The following is a 21,681-nucleotide window of genomic DNA, read 5'->3' on the forward strand; positions in this document are numbered from 1 at the left end:
ATGGATTCAGGGCGTGAGGCCGTCCCACCCCTACTGACCCCGCCCACCCCCACTGACCCCGCCCACCCCTGCCTCCTGAATCAGAATATGTATTTGTACTGGAGGAATCCTATGAGCTATAAAGCTCTTTTTCACAGATGTCCAGTAGTTTCACAGATGATCAAAACCATGCCTACCCCTACCTACTGACACCATGCACCACAACCTACTGACTCCGCCCACCACTACTAAAATATAACGAGGCGACGTTTCGGGAACTGACCCTTCAGATATTGCAACAGCCGCATCCTCCGAACTTGCGATGCCAAAGTTCATGGAAACGCGATACAGCCACAAAACAACCAACTCCCTTACCCTTAAATAATTTGAGACCGAAATGAAAACTCCCAAATTTGTAAATAAGGTCCATGGGCTCTAAACATTTGCTTGCAATACACAGTTTCTCTCGTTAGGAATTGTTTACGATGACTGTGTGAATTCGTTTAAATCGTGCCCGTGCACTAACGATCAAACGCGGTCCCGCGATGCTCTGATGTCGAGGGGCTGAGAGGGTTGTTTCGTGTTGTTTGTGGGGCATGGGTTGGTTAATGTCGTGGAGGAATTTGGAACTGGCATGAGGCCAGCACTGGATGCGGTGGAATGAGCAACGGGAGGGGAGTGGACGCACGGTGGCTTGAGAAGAGGCCCAGACTGGAATTCTTGGCCAAATCGCCCGGGATGTGCCCCAACTCGTCGAAGAGCTCGCAAGCCAAGCCGAGCTGAGCCTGGGAAGTACTTCGATTGTGCGTTCGCCGATTCGTCAAAGCGGCCGTTGTAGTCATCTTGATTTGAAGCGTTCGTGACTGCAGGAATCCATGCTCTTTGGTTCTTTCGGTAAAGTCACGTAGGTATAAAATAAAATAAATCACGTTGTGTTGCGCCCGAAATGTCGGTCACAGACTGCGCTACGGCGATGTGAACAGCAGAGGGCGGCAGTGCCGCAACAGCTACTGCCCTCTGCTGAACCGCCATCTGTTTGCTCCCCTCATTCACCAACCCGCATTGACCAACGCGGTCAAATAAGGTCAAACAACCCGCACAGCGTGGGAGGCCCTTGTCCAGCAGTGGATTGATGAGGGGCGGTGCGTGTGCGTGTTCAATTCAGTCAAGAGTCGATCTTGACTAAAACTGAGCCATTGGGCCCGGTTCACACAGTGACTGCTCCAACCAATGACGGGCCAATTCTGCAGGGTGAGTCTGCAGAGTGAACTGGTAAGGAATGGGCACGTTTTGTGTATGTGACAAACTTTACTAATTGGCTGTGTCTGACGGTGGCGGGTTTAACGACACGTTTGTATTTACGCGATCTAACCCGCCCCTAAAAAAACCCTTTCTATGTGTGAATCCATTTTACAGACGAAAATATCTGCTTGATTGTTGCATTTCCCTCCCATCGTCTCTCCTTCCCCAAGCTCCCACGATAATAACCCGGCTCAGTTCAGGAAACCGTGTTCAGCAGCACTCGTGTCTGGCACCGCCAGCAGCCCGCCCGCCCCGCGTGTTGCGGCACTGGGGCCTGCGTGCCCAGCGACTTGTTTAGGTTCAAGACACGCAGCTCCAGGCGGTGTCGCGAGATGCCACACACAGAGACGCCTCTACTCCACCGCCCCCTGGTGACAGCCACCATCACCACCAACAACAACAACCACCGCCAGCAGCATCAGCATCGTTCCTTGACACCTCGTCTAGCCACGCAGCCCCCCCCCCCCCCCCATGGCAGGCAGACCACGGCGACACGCGCTTTGCAGGCTGCCCAACGGGGCGCTCCGTGGACGTTTTATTCAACAGAAATGCCACGCGCATTGCACATTCCAGCGGTGCGAGCGAACGAGCCGGCCGGAGTTCCGCTGTGGGGTGGGGACAGGACGGGGGGGGCGGGGGGTGGCAGCGATGGCCCCCCACAATTCCCTTGACCCCCCCTCCCCCCCAGTATAGTGTTCATATCGCGATCAACCCCATCCTATAGATCTCACTGGATGATGCGCGTGGCACAACAACCCAGGTCTGTTTGTGAATGACGTCGGGGTGTGATTGGTGTGCCACAGACCCTGTGGCAGAGCCGCATCATATTCAGGGCTTCATTCCTTACGAATTTTTTTTCCCCGGATCGTATCTCTGCAGTACGGTTCCACGTGACGAGTAGCGAACGGCCATAGCGCGAGGTATTCTGGATGCGGTGTGCCGGGTAGCCGACCCAGCTGAATTTAAATCCCGGGGTTTGCGTCCGCTGCGATGATGCAATACGCGCGAGCCTGTTCGCGTGCCGTAACCGATCTCATGATTCGCGGTTACGGCTGGGAGGATGTTTAGTTTTGCCCTCGCGATGATCGTGGACTCTGTCCGCAGTCTGCAGGTACTCGGGCGGCGGACTGACGACGTGAGCGCGCGAGGTAGAGGCGCCAATGTCCGCCAAGCGATCTCGCTCATCATCGCATCGCGAATTGCCGAATTGACGTCCTTCACGGGGAGACCAATGCTTCCTCAAACTTCACAACTCATGTCCCGGTGCCACAGAGGCTATGTCCCGGTGGTTACTTACTGGTGTAGCACTGCCGTGTTACCGGTGTGTAACTGGTGTACTGGTGCGGTACTAGTGTGGTACTGAGGTGGGACCAGCCTGGGACCTTGCCACCCATTGGGACTATCCCCACGGCCGAATGCAGACGCACACCCAGCAGCCCAGCCAGGAGTGCCAGTGGCTGTGAATTAGGAGGTGCAAAGGTCACATAGATAACTACACTCATTAATTACGATACTATAAATATACATACACAGTGCATTGTAAACGCTGCCAAGCTCAACCCCCGCCCCCGCCCCAATCCACACTCGCCGCCGTCGCCGAGGTGGGGAGACGCGCTTCACAGACGCGCGCGCACGGGTACAAGAGACGGCCTCGCACAACTTGAGCTCTCACGGTCCCTGATTCTGCAGCGATCCCCCCCCCTCCGCACAAAAAGAGTGTAACACTTCCCTGGGTTTCTTACTTGCCGTGCTGCCGCCACCGCTGCCGTCGTGCGGTACTGCTGGGGTCTTGGAATCTAGGGCCAGGGCCCCCGTGCGCCCTGCACGTTCATTCCCTTGTCACAAAACGCATCGGCCCTGCGACGTTCGTCCGCCCTGCCCTGCCGCCTCGGTGAGCCAGAGGGCGTTATTCACCCGGCTCCTACCGCTGCCGTTACGTTCACAGGTGAACAGGGGGCGAAGTGTGAAAGCGGCAGTGCCGGGATGAGACGCTCTTCGTCCCGCAGGCCACGTCAACGGCACTCGGTGCACGCCGCACACAAAGATCCCCCGTGCAGTCTTGACAGACTGTCGGGACAAGTGCTGTTAGCAAGCGCCTATGAAGGTCGGCACAACACACGAGGGGGTAGATCGCCTGCATCGCGCCCGGCCGCCTTTGTCTCCCTAGTGGCGATGTTACTCATTTGAGGCTGAGTCTACCTAGGGGAGGCCCAGGACCAGTTCAGATAATCGTCACCGTTGTTGGCCATGAACGAGAATCCAAGTCGGGTCGTCGGGTTTAAAGTGCAGCACGCTAATTCCTACACGAACACTCCCCATACACACACATGTACACACAAACCAATAACAATAGTAATACCCACCAATCGTCACGAAGAGACGGTGCCATCACCATGGCGCCTATGCCAGGCCAGTTGCACTTTGAGGCCACGTGAAGTGTCGAAGGCTCGCTGACAGGTCATGTGACAGACCCAGGTGCCATGGGTTAACTGAAATCACTGGCAGATACACCAGCTGTACCCCCTACTAGGGCTGAACGATTTGGGGGAAATATCTAATTGCGATTTTTCTGACAGATATTGCGATTGCGACTTGATTTGCGATAACCAAAAAATTAAGTCAAGCTTCAGTTAAATATTCACTGAGTAATAGATTTAAAACATGTGATGGAGCATTACCACATGGTACCATCAAAATATGAACTGCTCTTTATATTCTAATGCAAGGATGAGAATTTAAAATATATGAATTGCTTCCAACATGTATTTATTAAAATGTTTAATTGAAATAGAACAACCAAACAGAACAATTGTTAAGTTAAATAAATAAAGTTATAATAAATAAAAACAATTCCAATAGGACTTTTCAAATCGCAAAAAATCGCAGCCTTTGCGATTTGCTAATCGCAACGTTTCAAATTTCGATTTGAAATCTATTAATCGTTCAGCCCTACCCCCTACTGTGCCAACTTGCTGCATGTTAGCTGCCCGGCGCTCCACTCATGGTTTTGAGCGTCACTCCTCTGCCCTCAGATGTTATTGGAAGGCGACTGCCTTCAACAGCCCAGGAACATCCTTCACGAGCCTCTTTTAGAGGCTAACCTTGACACCGTTGGTACCAATCTTTGGCAAGTCCACTCAGCTCCACATCCTCTCGTACTGCATCCGTCCATCTCTTCTACAGCCCATGTCATGCCATGTCTTACCCTATCTGGCCAAATGTAAGCTGCTTGGGCATGCGGTGACTGGGCATGCAGGCTACATGACCCAGCTAACGCAGCATTGCCTGCCAGAGGAGCTGACTGATGGGAACATTTCCAGATCTTTCAAGGCTATGTGAGTTCCTCACACAATCCAGCCTGGTTAAACCCAGGATGGATCATAGGTAGGCCAGCCTGTTTCTAACCAGCACAGATTAGAGGGGTCCACATTTCACAAGCATAGAGAAGGGATGGCATGACTGTGGCGGAGAAGACCCGAAGCTTCCTGTGGAGCGACGGACCAGGTAGCTTCCACACAGCATTACGCAGCCGATGAAAATATAATGCCGCCCGATTCGGAGTGAGACCTCTGCTGTCACACCGGAGCTGGTCATAAGCACACTGCCCAGATATCGAACACTTTCCACTCCCTCCACAACTGTTCTATCACAAATGGGGAGCTGAGGGGGTGGAGCGTTTGGTGGCACAAAATACCCAGGCAAGTGCTTAGTTTTGGTGGGGCTGATGGTAAGACCTCACCTCTTCGTGGCACACTCCAGGTTCAGCAGCAGCGCCTCCAACTCCTCCTGTGAGTGAGCAGCAATCACCAAATAATCAGCATACATAACATGGTTGACCAATAGGGAGCCATCCCTCGACCGCACCTGGGCATCGATCAGCCTCCGATTGTATCTGTGCAAGATGGAAATTCCTCCGATACAGCCATGAAAACATTAAATAAAGTAGGAGCCAGAGGATATCCCTGTCACACCCCAAGGTGAACAGGAAATGGCTCTGACTCCTGGCCAAGTAGCTTTACCCAGGGCTGTCCACCATCATAGAGGCCCTTAATGATTGTGAGCAGAGAGTCAGGGACTCCAAAAGTACGAAGAACAGCTCAAACCCGTGGCCTGTTGATGGTATCATAGGCCTTGACCAGGTCAATAAAGCAGATATGTTTGTTTTGCTAGAATTTCCTACATCTCTGCTGTAGCAAACAGACAGATAATATGGCATCTGTGCAAAACCGCCCTGGTCTGAAATCACATTGGGGCTCCAGATGCCTGTCCTCAGCGTGCCTGGTAAGGCAATGTTGAATAAATAATCCTTCCCAGGACCTTACCCAGCACACTCAGAAGAGAGATGCCCCTGTAGTTTGTACAATCTGTGCGGTCCCCCCTCTTAAAGAGGGGGACCACCAGAGCATCCTTCCAATCCTGTAGAACCCATCCTGTGGTCCAGACAGTTGTGATGATGTCATGTAGGGCAGTCTGCACACAGATGCCACCCTCCCGTAGCATTTCGTTTGGGATAGTGTCTCTGCACGGTGCTTTTCCTGGTCGCAGACTCTGGATCGCCCGTCACACTTCCTCCACAGATGGCACCTCAGCCAACTACTCGGAAGGGGGGTGGCTACTTCTGCCGATATTTGAGACACGGCAGTCCTAGCAGGGTAGTCACCACCTTGCCCCACGACATGGTCTGGGCTGAGGGAATTCTCCTCCCCCAAGTCCTCACAGAAATGCTCTACAAACCTGCATACCTGTTTCTGGGGGTCAGAGATCAGATCACTGTGCGTTCCCTCAAGGATGGTGATAGGTGAGGCACTGCAAGTAACTGTTTTTATATAATTAAATAGCGATTTGTGATTGCGGGCTACTGAGGCAAATTCCATCTCCTCAACAACGTGCCCACCACGCATCCTTGCAGTGCCGCAAGGCTCTCCTAATCTCCATGTGAAGGCTGCGGCAAGCCTCCTCATCCTCCAATGTTGGATGTTGTAGACGATGGGAGTGGGCCTGTCACTTTCCACTCAACCAGCCGGAACACCTCCTCCTTCAGCCAGGGTCTCTGGGGAGGTCTGGACTGCATACCCAATGCAGCCATTGTAGCTGCATGAACCACAGTCCTGAACCTCACCCATTTCCCCTCAGCATCAGAAGGAGAGGGGGGGGCGATTACAACCTCAGCTGCAAGTGATGTTGAAATTCTTGCGTGCAACTATCCTCAGCTAGCTGAGACCAGACCAATGTGGGTATGAATGGGGTCCTAGATAGACACCCACCGCCGGAGTGGACAAATGGCAGGCGCATCTTGCAGATGACAAGGCGATGGTCAGTGGGCAGATCAGCTCCACGGTAGGTCCTGGTGTCAAGGACTTGGGCCCGCATCCGCTGGTACCTAATTATATAGTCCAGCAGATGTTTTTGCTTAGACCAAGCATGCATCCATGATGTTGTGTGGATATGCCAATTCCGGAACAGTATTTTGTTAATTACAAGCCCATGGGCTGCACATAAGTCTAGCAGCCTCCTACCATTATGATTGAGCTGATCTGGCCCATTCGTTCCGATCACTCCAACCTAAGTGTTTGCGTCATGACCCACTTGGGTCATGACGCAGACACCAACAGGACTCAAGAGGACTCGAGGGGCCACTTGAGCTAGCACCTGGGACAGGAGGTTATAGAGGGACTCATCGGCCTTGTCTGCATCCCTCCACTGACGTTCATCTTCAGTGGGTCGAAAACAACCACCACCACCATTCCTCGCCTCTTGTTGATTGGGAAGCGAGCCCACAGTAACCTGGGACTTACAGCTTCCCACACCTCACTGCCACGCTCCCACATACCCTTCATTATTTTGTTTAAAAGAAGTACCACTCCCTGTTGTTTGGCAGTTTCCTGCCCCGAGTGGAGAACTGTCCACCCCTCATGATGACTGGAGTCAGAACCGGTCCACCGGGCCGCCTGTATTCCAGAGGTCCAGGCAGTAGCAAGCCATCTTCCGACAGATAAGTGGCAGCCTCTCCTCCGCAACGAGAGTCCGAACATTCCAGTTGGCCAATCGCAGTGTTCTCCTGTTCCTGGAGAAACCCCGAGAGGGGGGGTTCAGTCTGGCTCTGCCAGATGGAGTTTGGCCAGAAGGCGTCATATGAACGCCTTTTCCATACACACACACAGATGTGCTCGGACACTCACTGCCGTATCCCCTCTGCTGAAACATCGTATTATTGGAGCAGAAACATTCTGAAAGTGCTGGTATGGTGTGCCGTCGTACACTGGCACATTTACACCTCTGCTCGTGACATTTAACGGCTCGGGGCTCGTTCCGGCGAGAAGCACGGATGAAGGGGGGTGAGGGGGGGGGCGCGCAGGAGGCCTGCTCCATCTCCTCATCGCACACCCCCCCACCCCAGGCCTCCAGCTCTTCCCCTCGCCTGTCCGCGCGCACCCCTCTCCTCCTCCACCCTCTGCCCATCATGCCGTCGCTGTCCTGAGCTCCTCAAGCATGGCCTCGAAGGCGGTGGCGGAGGGTGCCCGCGCGTTCATCAGCCGCTCGTGCACACGGCTGTACAGGCTGAACGAGTTGAGCTCCACCCACAGGAACCCAAAGGTGTCGTCGTCGAATGCCACGAAGATCCCGGGCGTGCGCTGCGGGCTCGTGAAGCCGTGCCCCGCGATCAGCCCCGTCCCGTAGAACCTGCGGGAGAATGGCGCGGGCGTCACAGTCGGCGGCGGCGATGGCGGTCGTTCGTTTCTCGACGCGCGGACGAGGCGCGCGGACGAGGCACGCGTGCTTGCGCAAATCGATCGCGAAGGCCGATGTCGCAGAGCGAAACACGAGCGGCAAACTGCGTGGCCGGGCGCGGCGGCGTGCAGTGTACGCGGCGGCACGGCGGCACGGCGGCAAGCTCACCTGGCCCGGCAGGTGCGTGGGTAGTCGGTTTGCCGTGGAATGATCCCCATTGGCAGGTGGAACTCCTCCAGGTGAGCCTCTCCACTCCCGACTCCTCCCTCCTCCTGCTCCTCTACCCCCCCAACCACCCCCTCGGCCTCCCACTGTGCCCTCCCTGCTGCTACCCTCTCGGCCCCCTCCTCCTCCGCCACAGGCACCATATCCGGCTGCCCACTCCGATCCTCGTCCAATCGCAGGTTCCCGCCACGTGCCCAGTCCTGCCGATCCCCAGAGTCGATTCCACGGGGGGGCTCCGTCTCCCAACGGGCGGCTCCAACGCCGACCCCGCCCACCGCGCCCGCCTCGTCGTCGTCGTCGTCGTCGAGCTGGTCCTCGACCCCTGCAGGCAGCGCCGGTGAGCCGTCTCGCCGAGGGGGGGGGGCGTCTGGAGCGACCCCCTCACGTCTCCGCTCCTCCGAGGGTCCTGCTGCTCCGGAAAAGACATGCACAGAGAAAGGTAGACGGTCAGTGCGCAGCCGTTTGCCGCCTTCATGCGCGAGTGAACTTTTATTTTCGAACCAGATTAAATCACCCCCAGTGATGTGAGTTACATCACATTTTTTAAACAAATAGTACAACGAATCGGGTTTTGAACAACGAGTCTAAAATACGATAGCAGAGGTATAGCATTTAGAATCTAGTGATTATTTTATGGTTCGCGTCGAGAATGCACAATTTGAAGTGATTCTTGTCTCCGTGGGGAATGGCTGCAAGGTGCGGTGTGGCTGCGGTGCTACTTCAAGAGAGGCCCAACAGGAGGAGGGCGATTCGCCCAAACCTGGAGTCACGTGCTAAGCCACTTCGTGGAGCCATCATTTGTGGCCAGGTCGTTTCTGAAAACGTAATATTCTGATTCTGACACTTGGAACAGGGTGGTGCAGCCCTGTCAGTGCTATGCGGTGTAATCGCTTGAACGCGGCGCAGCTGAACACGGGAAACGTGGACTGGCGCTCTACGTGATCGGGCGGGGTCGCTCCCATGCGCGGCGTGTCTCGGCACCTCGCCGCGACGGCCCACTCTGCGCCACGGGGTCCTGCGGCCGCTCCTCCTCCTGCCGCCGCTGCTGCTGCTGCGGAGACGCTGGGCACGGTCGTGGCCGGGAACCCCGGCCGGCGTGGACGCTCCCATCGCCACTAGGCCGAGCATCTCCACCGCCCTCCGCAACCTCCGCCGCATCACCACCACCCTCCTCCTCTTCAGGCAAGTCTCCTTCTCCTCGTCCTGCTCCCTCGGGCTCTGCCTCCCCTCTGCCCGCCGCCGGTCTGCGCTCACCGGCCGCTGCCTCCCTCTCGCGCTCCCTCTCCCAGATGGAGTTGACGATGCGAGACAGCTCCTCCATGTTGGACTGCTGCTCGAGGCTGCTCAGCGCCAGCGGGAGGGACAGGTCGACATCAAGCGTGAGCTGGCCGGCCGGCACGTTGGGGTCGCCCTGGGGGGGACAGAGGTGGGGGGGGGGCACACACGAAGGTTCCGTGCCGATTTGGACAAAGGCGGAGGAGAGGCGTGGACTACGCAGGCACGACCGTCCGATCTCCGGTCAACTACAACATTGCACTCGGTGGCTTCGAGATCCTCCACGGACTCGCCCACACCAACTGCTCCGTTTCCTCCCCTCCACGCCCCCTCCTCCTTCTAAGGAGGAGGAGACCTCTTGCCGCGTCTGGAGGCCCGGGCGCTCCGCCACGCCGCCGCTCACCGTGATCTTGGTAACGCGTGCGCGCCGCCCGTACACGCTCAGCATGACGATCTCCAGGCCGTGGCTCCCGTAGGCGCCCTTGAAGAGGCCGGGCGGCAGCGGCGAGTCTGGTCGCTCCGGAGGCAGGAAGATTCGCTTGTACGTGAGACAGTTGCTGCGGGGAAAACAAACAAACACATTTATAATTGCACTGCCGCCTCAACTCTGGCAGCAACCTCCTTCTCAACGTGCAGCACAGCCCGTGGGCCCCAGGTTTGCGACCGATCTAACTGCATGAGTGGCAACAATCAGATGGTTTAGTCGACATCTGGCTTCATGCTTCGTGTGGGAGTGTTCATCGCGCGCGTGGTCATTGTGCGCGAGCGCCCATCTCGCGTGCGATCGGCGAGCGCAGTGCCGCCGTGCGTTGCGTCGCGATCGTATGTGCGCGCTCGTTGTGCATGTTGTCGTGCGTGGATGGTCCCGGTGCGCGCGTGGCCGCGGTGCGTGCGCGGCCACGAGAGCATCGTGTTTGAGCAGTAACCGTGCCAGCGTGGTCACTGTGTGATAGGTCGTCCGGCGATCGCGCGTGCGCGACCTCCTCGTGCCAGCTGTAGCCATGCGCGCTTGTGTGCACGCATATGCACCCTCCGTCCCCTCACTCGTACCGGCTGTGTGCACCCTCCGTGCCCTCACTCACTCGTACTGGCTGGTGTAGATGAACTTCATGAGGATGAGCTCCTGCGTGTGCTCGATGAAGATCTCCTCCAGCGTCTTCCCCCACTCGTCCTGCAGCCACGTGCGGAACTCCTGTGGGGGGGGGGGGGCAAACCAAACATCGCGCGGTGGCGGGGGGGGGAAGAGTTACTTGTGGTCTTGTGGGGGGGTGGCGGCGGTGGTGGTGGTCAGTAGTTAGTGTTGGCAAGTGCGCAGGACTGCAAGATCCCCACCTCTTGCCGGCCGCCTGACATTCGGTGGAAGTCGGTCTGGATGCACTTGGTGGAAAATTCATCCTTTTTGTGAACCTGCGGTCATCGCACACACACGGCAGCGTTTATTAGGCAAGCGCCGCTTGGTCCACGCACGATTCGACGAACTGTCCATCAACGGTGGAAATGCGAATGTGGAAGTGCCAGCATGAAACCTTTTCGTTTGGCAGCCCATGTTCACTGCCGTTTCCTTTCTGCGGAAACATCGTGGTATAGGATTGGGAACCGTTGCACGCATCCCGTGTGCATGTCTGGGTGTTCTGAGAACTGCCGGTTTGTCACATCTTCGTACAACGGCCCATTGCGACCACTAGTCAATATAGACTCCAAAGAATCGATTTCTTTGTTTATACATGCACAGTGGTAGACAGAACACCTCTAGTGGCCACGGGGATTATGCGATCCCATCGTATACAATGTCCTCGCTATTCGAGGTGCACATCGTGACCTCACGAATCTTAATGTAACCGAATGGATGCACCCGCACGTGCCCTGTCCAGTTTGCCCGCTGGGACGGCTAACCCTGACCCCGCTGAAAATCCGTGGTCTCCGTCGCGCCGTACAGGGATAACATTTTTCTTTATTGCTCACATAACCTCGTGGTTACTATGCACAGGGTAATGCACATGTAGACACGGAGCCACCGCATTCGCAGCATTCAATCACCTGTCGATAGGAACTCAAGAGGGCCTTCAGAAATCGGCGCAGTATCTATACGCGCATGGATAACCCACGGGCCGTTGCCAATCCACTGCTGGATGAAGGCCTCCTTATGCTGCGTCCATCACGGGGGCGCTTAGCCATACTTCACCGTGCTCGACGAGTGCTGATCAGTGAAGGGAGAATCCCAGGGCACCGTTTCGGCATCGCTCGCTACTTACGGTAGCTGCGGTTATGGATCGAGCCCGTGTCGCCGGATTCATGGCCCAGCGTGTGTCGTGCATCCGACGACCCGGGAGCCGGTGTCGGCGTCGTGCGGTAGCCCCGGCGGTGCGACGCAGCGACGTACCCGGATGTGCCCACGGTGGGGGCCGCTGTGGCCGTACATGCACTCCACCTCGGTGCGGTGGCGCTCCCAGAGGTGCACGCGAAACAAGGGCTTGCGCCGCATGGGGTCACGCACGCACGGGTCGTGCGGCGGCAGGTACATCCAGCCAAAGATGAACAGCCCATCCACCTGGTGCCAGTAGCGGCGGGGGCGGCAGAGAGGGGGGGGGGGGCTGTGAGCGTGCGGGAAGCCGGCAGGGATGTGTGCCTGTTACACTTCGGACGTGCCGCCCGCCTACCGTTGCGATTCGGTGAATTGCCGAAATTCTCGATATAATTTTTATAACTACGCTTGTTGACCCGGGAGAGCCTCGCTCGTGACTTGTGAAAAATAGCTTCATAGCCCATTGGATCCCTCCAGTCGGAATAAAGATTCTGAGTCTCTAGACCCTGGGTTCACCATGCTAAGTCTTCACAGTAGCGGCTGGTGATTGCTACACATTATCTTCCATTATGAAATGTTTCAAATTTGACAAATGTGGACCGCGGCGCCGCGACACAATGCCCTACCTCTTCTTCTAATGACGTAACGGGATATCCACTGTGAAACACACTGCGGCGTTAACCAGGACGGCCTGCCAGATGTGAACCTCGAACCTCCGTCACATGCGGCGAGTGCGCTACCGCAGAGCCCCGTCAACGCCTCGGGTCACGGTTTGATTTTTGTCTTTAATCATCGTGGTTAACGTAGTGCCTCTAGTGGCTGCAGTGAACCAATGACATGTACAGCGAAACCCTGTCAATCGCCACTGCTGGATGAAGGCCCCCCCCATACTGGTTAGCACGGGCTGATGGGTGGGGTTGGGTGGGGGTTGGGGTGGTGTCACGATAGTTCTAAACTCACTGTTCGCCGTGGCCGGAAACTAAACTCGGGTCACTCGGTTCAGCGTGCAGCTCGCCAACCACTGCGCCACCGTTCCCCGAGTAGGACATAAAGGTATTGACAGGAACAGATTCTCACACGCGTGAACTTTAATCGAAGGATCAATGATGCATCATTAGGCTCCTGCTGGTCAGCGCCCGCAAGCAACAGCCCCACCACCTCAACGGAGGCTGCATCGCGGTCACTGGATTATTAACTGAGTGTGTACGTGCACTGTGTGCGTGCGTGTGTGTGGGGAGCTTAGAGCCTGTGGGGAGCGGTGGGGCAGCGGTTAGTGCGCTACGAACCCGGTAACCCGAGTTCGATCCCCGCTCACGGCCTGGGCGTCCCCTAGGGCGACTCATTCTCAAATGAGTACTTGGTGCGGTGTATAAACATCGTCGGTGGGGAGATAAAGGCGGTCGGGCGTGATGCTGGCCACCCACCACCTCATGTACCATACCGGCATTTATAGGTGCTCGCGAACAACGCTTGCCCCAAAAGTCTGTTAAGGTTAGAGGGTGGGATCTTTGTGGTGAGCACTAGTGTAGTGGTTATCGCACTGCACTATGAGCCCGGTGAGTTCGATTCCCGCTCTTGACCAACAACAGTGGCAAATATTTTAACTGATCCTGGGCCTCCCCTAGGTCGAGTACCTGTAACAGTATTTATAATAAATATTGGTGAGACAAAGGTGACTGAGCGTGGCTACATGGGGAGTCTTTGTGTCTGTCTGCCCTCTCCCGCCTGCTCCCTTACCACCACGTTGAGGAGGCCACCGTAGGGGCCGATGAGCGGCTGCCAGAGCCCCAGGATGTGGCGGTAGGGGTGCAGCACTGCACACGTGCACCACACACAGCGCCCACAAATTACTCGCAAAGTACCTTGACTAGCAAAACACACAGCAATAGGACCGCCTGCCCCCCCCCCCGCCCCCCCCCCCCCCCCCCCCCCACTGCAAAAAAGCTGAGCAGGACCCTCCTGAAAACGTCTTGAGAATCGGGTTGCCACCTGTCTGGATTCCACCTGGACAGGCCGGGAATTGCTGAATGTGTTTGGGTGTCAGGAGTTGACTAGTGCAGAGATCTAGTGCCATTGCAGAGACCTCGTGGCATTGTAGAGATGTAGTGGCATTGTAGAGATGTGGTGGCATTGTAGAGATGTAGTGGCATTGTAGAGATGTAGTGGCATTGTAGAGATGTAGTGGCATTGTAGAGATGTAGTGGCATTGTAGAGATGTAGTGGCATTGTAGAGATGTGGTGGCATTGTAGAGATGTGGTGGCATTGTAGAGATGTAGTGGCATTGTAGAGATGTAGTGGCATTGTAGAGATGTAGTGGCATTGTAGAGATGTAGTGGCATTGTAGAGATGTAGTGGCATTGTAGAGATGTAGGGTGGGTAGAGAGCTTGGGCATTGCAGATATACAGTGGCATTTCATTGACGTGGTGCTAACTGAGCAATGCATCCAGGTTTGGTCAACAGTGGATGAGGTGATAATCCTGGTCTTGAGACTCGGCGACACCTCGCCGATTGAACAAGCATAATGTAAAACTAAACTATTAACTGTTATTATTTTACCAGGTAAGGCCCACTGAGCTATATGGCTTCTTTTAAGTAGCGACCTGCCCGCAAATGATATCTGAACGAAGTGACTTATCACGTGGAAATTTCTAGCAACCAAATACTCTAAACGCTTGTGGAGGGAAAAACCGGAGGACCCGGAGAAAAATAACGCGACCACAGGGAGAGAGAGAGACACGCAAACTCCAAATATACAGGGGTCAGGATCGGGATCGAACCCACGACCTCCCGTATACCAGGTGAGGTAGTTAACATCTTGAATGTAAAAAGAGTAACGAACGGCGTGTGAGCGACACCGCAGACACTGCCGAGTGGCGAAGCGAAGCCACGTCCGGTGAGCTCGGCACGGGGGGAAGGGAAGGGTTCGATCCCCACAGCAAGTGCGGCGCGAGTAGACGGATGGGGCGCTGCTAAACGCACGAATGTGACGTGAGGAATGCTGCTTAGCTGCTGCTGGCCGACTTTCCAGGGGCCGTGGGGACGTCGGCACATCGGGCCACACACTTTACTTTATACTGCGGCGCTGCAACCTGTAGCGCCTAAAAGTTACGAACTGTATGCCGCCTTAAACAGCGTTAGCCACCTGTTCCGGACAGTCCGGGTTTGACCCAGACGGTTAAGGATTTGGTGCCTGTAGTTTGTGTTTGGCAGCAGGAATTGACCTGTACTGAAACCTGGTACTGGTATTTTGCTGTGTTGAACTTTATTGCAGTAAACTGCGCAGTTTTGATAACAGACCTCGGCTGACTGAGAAACGACGGACTGGGTTCGTTGGGTCTGCGATGGGGAAGGTGGCGAAGCTAGTTCTAGACGACGGCTCACAATGTGGCCACCCAAGGCCACGTCAGGCTTCCGCAGTGTCTGCTAGGGCGACAGTCTCCAGCCTGGCTCTCAGATTCCCTTGCCTTTTGTTCTCTTCAGTCCTTTCAAATTAGCACTAATCCCATCCACCGTCTTGCTCATGTGTGTGCACTGGTAGGAGAGGGTGGGGGGCGGATGATGCCGTTTGCCAAGGGTCACTGAGCTCCTGTGAGCTGACGTACAGGTCCCCCAACCCACAACAATGGGCAGCACTGCAGGCCACCTGCTGGGGCGCCACGTCCTGTGGACGAGCAGAGGCCTTTCTGCAGTCACAAAAGAAAAACATGCATCCCCTTTATATTCTAACAATAACACGCCTCGTTTGATTGAGGTGTGAAGGCCGGGGCTGTGGTGGTTAACAGGGTGGCTACAAACAGCTGGGCACCGGTGCTCGGAGTGGCCCTGGCCGAGGGAATTTGGTGTGGGTGGGGTGGGTAGGGGTGGGTTGGGGGGGTGGTAGGGGACAGATGGGGGCTGCTTCCGGGTCCCCTGCAGACTCCAGAGGCAAACTAATGGGAAACAGCAGGGAGCCGGCAGGGTGACTCACCCGGCCACGACTCAGCACCACTCCACAACAAAAGCGTCTGCGCAAGAGACCACAGTGGCGGCTGGGACGTGGGGGGGGGATAATTTTTTTGGAGGCGTCCCCTAATGGGAGGGACACTATCGCGCCACGGGCCGCTCTTTGCACGGGGGCGGGGGGGGGACATGCGGGGAGAGATGAATGCAGACGCGGGGCGGGGAGCGAGCTCGTGTTTGTGTACGAGCGCCTAACGAGGAGCCGCTGCTGCGGCTGTGCGCGCGCAAACAAAGCAGCAGCAGCGGCGGCGGCGGTGGTGGTAGCAGCAGCGGGCGCCTGTGAGGTGCGGCTGCGGAGAAGAATGCATTAATTGGACGCGGCTCCTGCAACCGTCAACACATTTTTCGAACGGCAAGTATCAGCCACGTGTGCTCATGCCAACGTTGAAGCCATTTCCTACCGACATGAGAATACATCCTTAACATGTATTGCACTTATAATTTACTCATTTATCCAGGAAAGCCACACTGAGTCGCAGGACACTGTTTCAGGAGGGTCCTGGCACATATTTAGTTTGTTTAAAAATAAAGTACACACATGCACCACAGTTAATATTATTTCTGGTCAAAAGTCAGAACGATTTCCTGCTCAAATTAGCACTGGTGCTCATCTCCCATTCACAGCCCTGAGCCAGTGGTGGAAGTTCCACGTTCCTATGGCCAAGTCCATCGATAGGACAACCACTGTTAACGTTTCCACAAAGCGGTGCTCACTTTATCGACTGGATGATTTCTCGCGTGTGACGGTAAATCTAAAGACAATGCAGGCATCTCTGACACGCGCGCTGCACGACCGCTCCTGACTCATTCCCAACCCACCAGTAGCTGGAATGGCCGAGCAGGAAAGCAGCAAGGGAAATGCTTTGGCAGGGAGTGTTAGGCGGCGGCCAAAGGGTCCATCATGCATGGGGCGAGCGGAGCTGTGTCGGTGGAAAACAAAGCATACGGCACTGCACACAAAGCCAAAGATCCCCAATTATAGCCTACAACGCACCGTTGGAGCAAGTGCTATTAGTGAGCACCTATTAAGACCAGCACGGCACACGAGAGGGTGGGTGGCCAGCACCACGCCTGGCCACCTTGGTATCCGCAGTGCTGATGTTTACACACCGCACCGCGTACTCACTTAATGCGACCTAGGGGAGGACCCAAGACCAGGCCACATTTTCATCAATGATGATGGCCGTGCGCGAGAATCGAACTCGGGTTCGTAGCACAGCGCGCTAACCACTGCGCCACCGCCCCCTCCGCACAGGCAGACACACGCGCGCACGCAAGGAGGTGGGGGCATGCGTGGGGAGTAGAAAGCACACGGATACCTACAATGCACATAGACATCCCTGTAGGCCATGTTTTCGTACTCTGGGAGCAGTTTCATGTACTTCCCTGACTTGACTCTGGGGTTTACACCTACGTGGTGGGCAAAAACAGCAAGACGGCAGCAATCCATGTGCGACCCGAGCGACGCGTGGCGGCGCACAACCGTCTCGGTGTCTCTGCTGTGGAGGAGGCTCGGCGACTCGGCGTGGAAGACGGGAGCCCTTTCAGAGCGGAGCGGCAGGCGTCTCGAGCTCCAGGTTCGCCCTGCAATCTGCTTGCGATGTAATTACGCGTTGCGTTGTGTTTACGCCCTGCCCGAGTGTCTTCCCGCTTAAGCCCCCAAACGCTCGCCCACCAAACTCTGGAACGGTCGCAAGTGCCGTGAACGCAGCGGCATGGCGTGGTTGGCACGGCGGTGGTAATCGGAATTAAATGCTCCCCACTTCCCCTCCACCCTGTACAATCCCCCCCTCCCCCCTCCTTTTTAGCTCGGCGCCTTGGCCCTCCTGGGGCATAGAATCCTGAATAGTTGCACGGCCTGCACACTTGCTGTATGCACTGCACGCGGATGCTGGGACACGAATGACAATCGGTCTCCGTCTCCCGGCCGAATCGCAGCAGGATGGTTTTGGAATGGTCACGATGAGAAAACAACTTATGTGCTCGGAATACTTTGTGATGGGCCGAAATATTCGGGAGCGTTGATTTAGTCGGGATTTAGTCTGGCTGCGAGCGTTGGGAAAATAACCAAGGACACAATGTGGGCATCGTGCATTTGCGACACGCACACAGAGATGCACGCACTCCGCTCCAGCAACGTCCATGTTTGCACAGGGCAACCCTCCCCTATTCACGCTCACACAAGGGGTCACCTTTGTGGAGAGTAACGATCTCTATTGTGAATAGCTAAGTGCTTCAGATTGTGTAACCGTAGAAGCATCCACCCAAAACTATTTATATTTTTATACCAGGTAAGGCCCACAGAGCTGTATAGCTCTTTTTCAGAAGCGACCTGGCCACAAAGATAGCTCAACGAAGTGGCTTATTATGTGAAAAATGATAGCAGCCAATTACTCTAAACGTGTGATGTTGATTCTAAATGTGCAGGGAAAAACCGGAGGACCCGGAGAAAAATTCACACGACCACGGGGAGAACATACAAACTCCAAATATACAGGCACGAGGGTCGGGATCGAACCCACGATCTCTTGTATACCAAGCAAGGTAGTTCACATCTCGCCACCATGGCACCAGATATGTGAATCAGGTGAAATGCCTGCTTATTTATTTCGTATTTTTGGTAGTTTTCTATTTTCATATTTCTACAATAACAGAGGAGACTTCAGTGTCAAAGCGAATGCTCGGATTTGCGGTTCCGGCACTGGAGGTGCGAACAGACGACTGCTGTCCACGCCACCGTGCGGCCACGGGAGCCAGGCGGTCACCGCGACCCACGCCATCAACCACGCCGCCGCTCTGCGACCATGTGGGCAGCAGATGTGTGTTCATGTGGGCAGGGCGTGGGCGTGAGGTGCAGCGGGCAAGAGTGAACGCGGCGGCGTGTGGGCATGAGTAAAGGATGGTCTGGGAGTGAGTGAGGAGGGGGACAGCGAGCGACAGCTAGTGAGGAGGGCTGAGTGAGAGCGCTTGCAGCGGGCACCGTGTGTCCGTGAACGGAGTGAGGAGCAGAGTGTACGGCTCAGTGAGGGAGCAGGGAGCGGTCCGGGAGTGAGTGAGGAGGGGCTCGGTGTGGGAGTGAGCGAGGCGCAGGCTGTGAGTGCGTGAGATCACCCACGTTTGATGTAGAGGTCGCGGAACGCCATCCCCGTCGCCTCCATGGCGTGCAGGTCCTCTTGCACGCCGTACTCTGTCACGGGCGGCACAACGTGCCGGTGGGACGGCAGCTGGCGCTACAGCCGGCGACACAGTCGGTGACCTCACTACAACTGGATTGTCTACCGCTGGCTCTTCTTTCGTGGCTAGTGCAGCTCATGATGCAGATAGTTCGACAGCTTGTGCTACAGCGGTTCAGCTGCTCCACTGCACTCCACCCAGGTTTTGTGGTTCAGGCGTGTAGTGATCCGTTGGCTAACATCCAATTGTAATTTTTTTTCCGAAATTGGCATAGATTTGGACGCGTAAACATCAATGTTTTTCGTTGCGTATGTTGTAATGGTTTTACATGAACCGTCCCCCGCCACTAGAGGCCGCTATATTCAAAATGTAACATTAAAAAAATCTGGAAATCGTGACAACTCACTGAATCGCACCATAGGCGGATTGTGAGAACTTCTGTGCGATCCATCGTTTCACAACAGACCGTGTCACTTGACAGTGCAAACTGAGGAGAGCGGAACTTTGTTTATTTGGAAACAATAAGAATAAGAACCTACGCCATTGACAGCATTATCACGAAAGATAATACCCCTTTAGTGTATTTACTTTAAAACAAGAGTCGCTGAGCACGGTCCCAGAGTCCCAAAGCGTCAAGTGACCAACATTTTATTGTGGATTAAATTGAAAATAACAACACAGGGTTTTCAGTGCCACCGAGAGAGAACACAGATTTCCGCATTTCGATCGACCGGGCTACCTTGGGAAAAGAACCTACTCAATAGAAAATGTTGTCCGACGGCTGAAGGCCGGTCTTCCAAAACATCAGCTTTTCCATTCGTTAGTGGCAGTAAAAACGCGACTATTTGTATGTATGTTGAAATTATTTCGCACGATATGGTGCGGACCGCGTTAATTGGTTGCCTATGTACGGTGCGAAAGACGTTCAACATACATACATACAAGGATTACAAACAAAACACAAAAAGCAGTTATAAAAAAATGTTTTCTATCAAGATTTAGAAGTGCATAGCGCCAGTGGCTTCCGAATATCGGGAGAGCGTTCCAGACGGCCGAAGAAGCGCATCTGAAAGCACGCGATGCGGTGACCGTCTTTGTTCGACGTTTAGCCAAAAGCCGCCGTGAGGATAACCGGAGTTTGCGTGGCGGTTTATGCTCCCTGACAAGATGAGCAAGCTATTGTGGTTTATTTGTGGCTTATTTGTGGCAAGCACTTTGTGTGTGAGGAGCGCGGCCTTTATACATCGTGCATTAACCTGTTAACTCCTTGCATGAGTGTGCGAGGTGCAGGGAACTAAATCTGACGAGTTGCACCGCCCACAGGCCACGCGCAGCTGCATTCACAGTGAACCCAACGACACACGCACACAACTACAGGGGACTCCTCTGCCTACAGACATTCTACTTACGAACTTTCAGAGATACGAACAAACCTGTCCGAATGTCCAGTTGCCTGTTCGGACTGAGAGTTGTAAGTTCAACCGCCGCGCAATATGTGGCGGCGTCTACATCAGCAAAACGTGAAGAACCAGTGGCATCTACGTCTACAGGAGAATATACAACCTTTAACGCCATTCCCCGTGTTCAGTGTACACGCCGTACAACGTGTTTGGGATCGACAGGAGTAAAGTTGGACTTAGGGGCCGTCCATAAATGACGTCACGCACCTGGGGGGAGGGGGGGTCAGACATTTGTGACGATGTGTGACGAGGGGGGGGGGGGTGAGAAATGTGACGTCACATCAAAATGCGCAACTTTAAATATAGACAACACGTTCTACTTAATTAAAAATAGACTTTAGTTTAAAGCAATTTGAAGCATGTTTTATTTGGGGGGGGGGCAGAGCCTTGTGACGTCATGTTTGAGGGGGGTCTGACTTTTTGTTGACGCCGTGTGACGAGGGGGGGTGGGGTCAAATCGCGTGACGTCATTTATGGACGGCCCCTAACCCAGAATAAACATTATGAATCATCATGGTTATGATGTTTTATGAACTTTATTCCTGAAATCTCAGTGACGCTGTTCCAACCCAAGGGTTTGGATCCATTCCTGTACTGTACACAATGACGACGGTCTCGCCCACTTGTCATCTCAAGTCAACACGAACACCCCCCCCCCCTCCAGAGGGAATGGTCTCACCCACTTGTCATCTCAAGTCAACACGAACACCCCCCCCCCCTCCAGAGGGAATGGTCTCGCCCCTCACCCCCTTCCTGCGTCAATGAACTCGCGGCAACATCTCCCGCAGACTCTGGAAGGGAAGCAGGCGAGACCATTCACAAGCAGGGGGGCGTAAATGACATTTACTTTTAGAGTCGAGTGCGAATTGTCTCACTAACATCCCTCGAGATTTAATGGTCTCGTCCGATTCGTGCTGAGCGGGGCTGAGGGGCGGGGCTAATGGAGATGAGAGCGAGTGGGGGGGGGGGAATGGGGGTGTGAGGGGCGGGGTTGTCTCCGCTACCTTCCTCGCAGCGGCGGCGCCACACGGAGTCGGTTAAGGCAACGCGGCGCAGCGCGCGGCACGAAGCCGCGACGGCGGGGAGGCAGCGGCCGGGCAGCAGCGCCACGACGTGAACCAGCAGCTCCGGGGGAAGCCTCAGCAAGGGAGCGTCACTTCCCGCCATCTTCACGCGAGCCCCGCCCCTCACCCCTCTCCCCCATTCCTACGCCCCGCGAGCCCCGCCCCCTAAC

The 21,681-nt window shown here is 55.2% G+C and overlaps 1 protein-coding gene across 6 annotated transcripts; it reads right to left on the bottom strand.

Annotated features, from left to right (window-relative positions):
- Positions 1-1,780: 1,780 nt before the first annotated feature.
- On the bottom strand, positions 1,781-21,638 carry LOC144727763 (F-box only protein 31-like). 6 transcript variants are annotated; one of them, XR_013587444.1, is made up of 13 exons: positions 21,452-21,638; positions 18,929-19,000; positions 17,137-17,223; positions 13,550-13,626; positions 11,891-12,058; positions 11,037-11,075; positions 10,843-10,917; positions 10,593-10,702; positions 9,914-10,067; positions 9,217-9,646; positions 8,179-8,644; positions 5,021-7,962; positions 1,781-3,348 (listed from the first exon to the last, which is right to left on the bottom strand). XR_013587444.1 is itself a non-coding variant. In XM_078606828.1 (12 exons), exons 1-12 carry the CDS (start codon positions 21,612-21,614, stop codon positions 7,740-7,742), a joined length of 2,064 nt encoding a protein of 687 aa, XP_078462954.1. In that variant the 5' UTR covers positions 21,615-21,638; the 3' UTR covers positions 1,781-7,739. The 6 variants fall into 6 exon arrangements, 5 of the variants coding, with proteins under 5 accessions (XP_078462954.1, XP_078462956.1, XP_078462955.1 ...); XM_078606828.1 differs by having other exon boundaries at positions 1,781-7,962; XM_078606830.1 differs by lacking the exon at positions 17,137-17,223 and having other exon boundaries at positions 1,781-7,962.
- Between the last annotated feature and the right edge of the window lie 43 nt (positions 21,639-21,681).

This window comes from Lampetra planeri, chromosome 26 (genome assembly GCF_965212315.1).
Source record: "Lampetra planeri chromosome 26, kcLamPlan1.2.h2, whole genome shotgun sequence".
Taxonomy (NCBI): domain Eukaryota; kingdom Metazoa; phylum Chordata; class Hyperoartia; order Petromyzontiformes; family Petromyzontidae; genus Lampetra; species Lampetra planeri.

Bases quoted from the DNA above. Each gene is read 5' to 3' on its own strand.
- LOC144727763 (XM_078606828.1), bottom strand. From the start codon at position 21,614: ATGGCGGGAAGTGACGCTCCCTTGCTGAGGCTTCCCCCGGAGCTGCTG. The intron at 19,001-21,451 runs GTAGCGGAGACA...CGCCCGTGACAG, and splicing joins GCGCCGCCGCTGCGAGGAAG to AGTACGGCGTGCAAGAGGAC. The intron at 17,224-18,928 runs GTGGGTGATCTC...CCCACCACGTAG, and splicing joins CCGCGACCTCTACATCAAAC to GTGTAAACCCCAGAGTCAAG.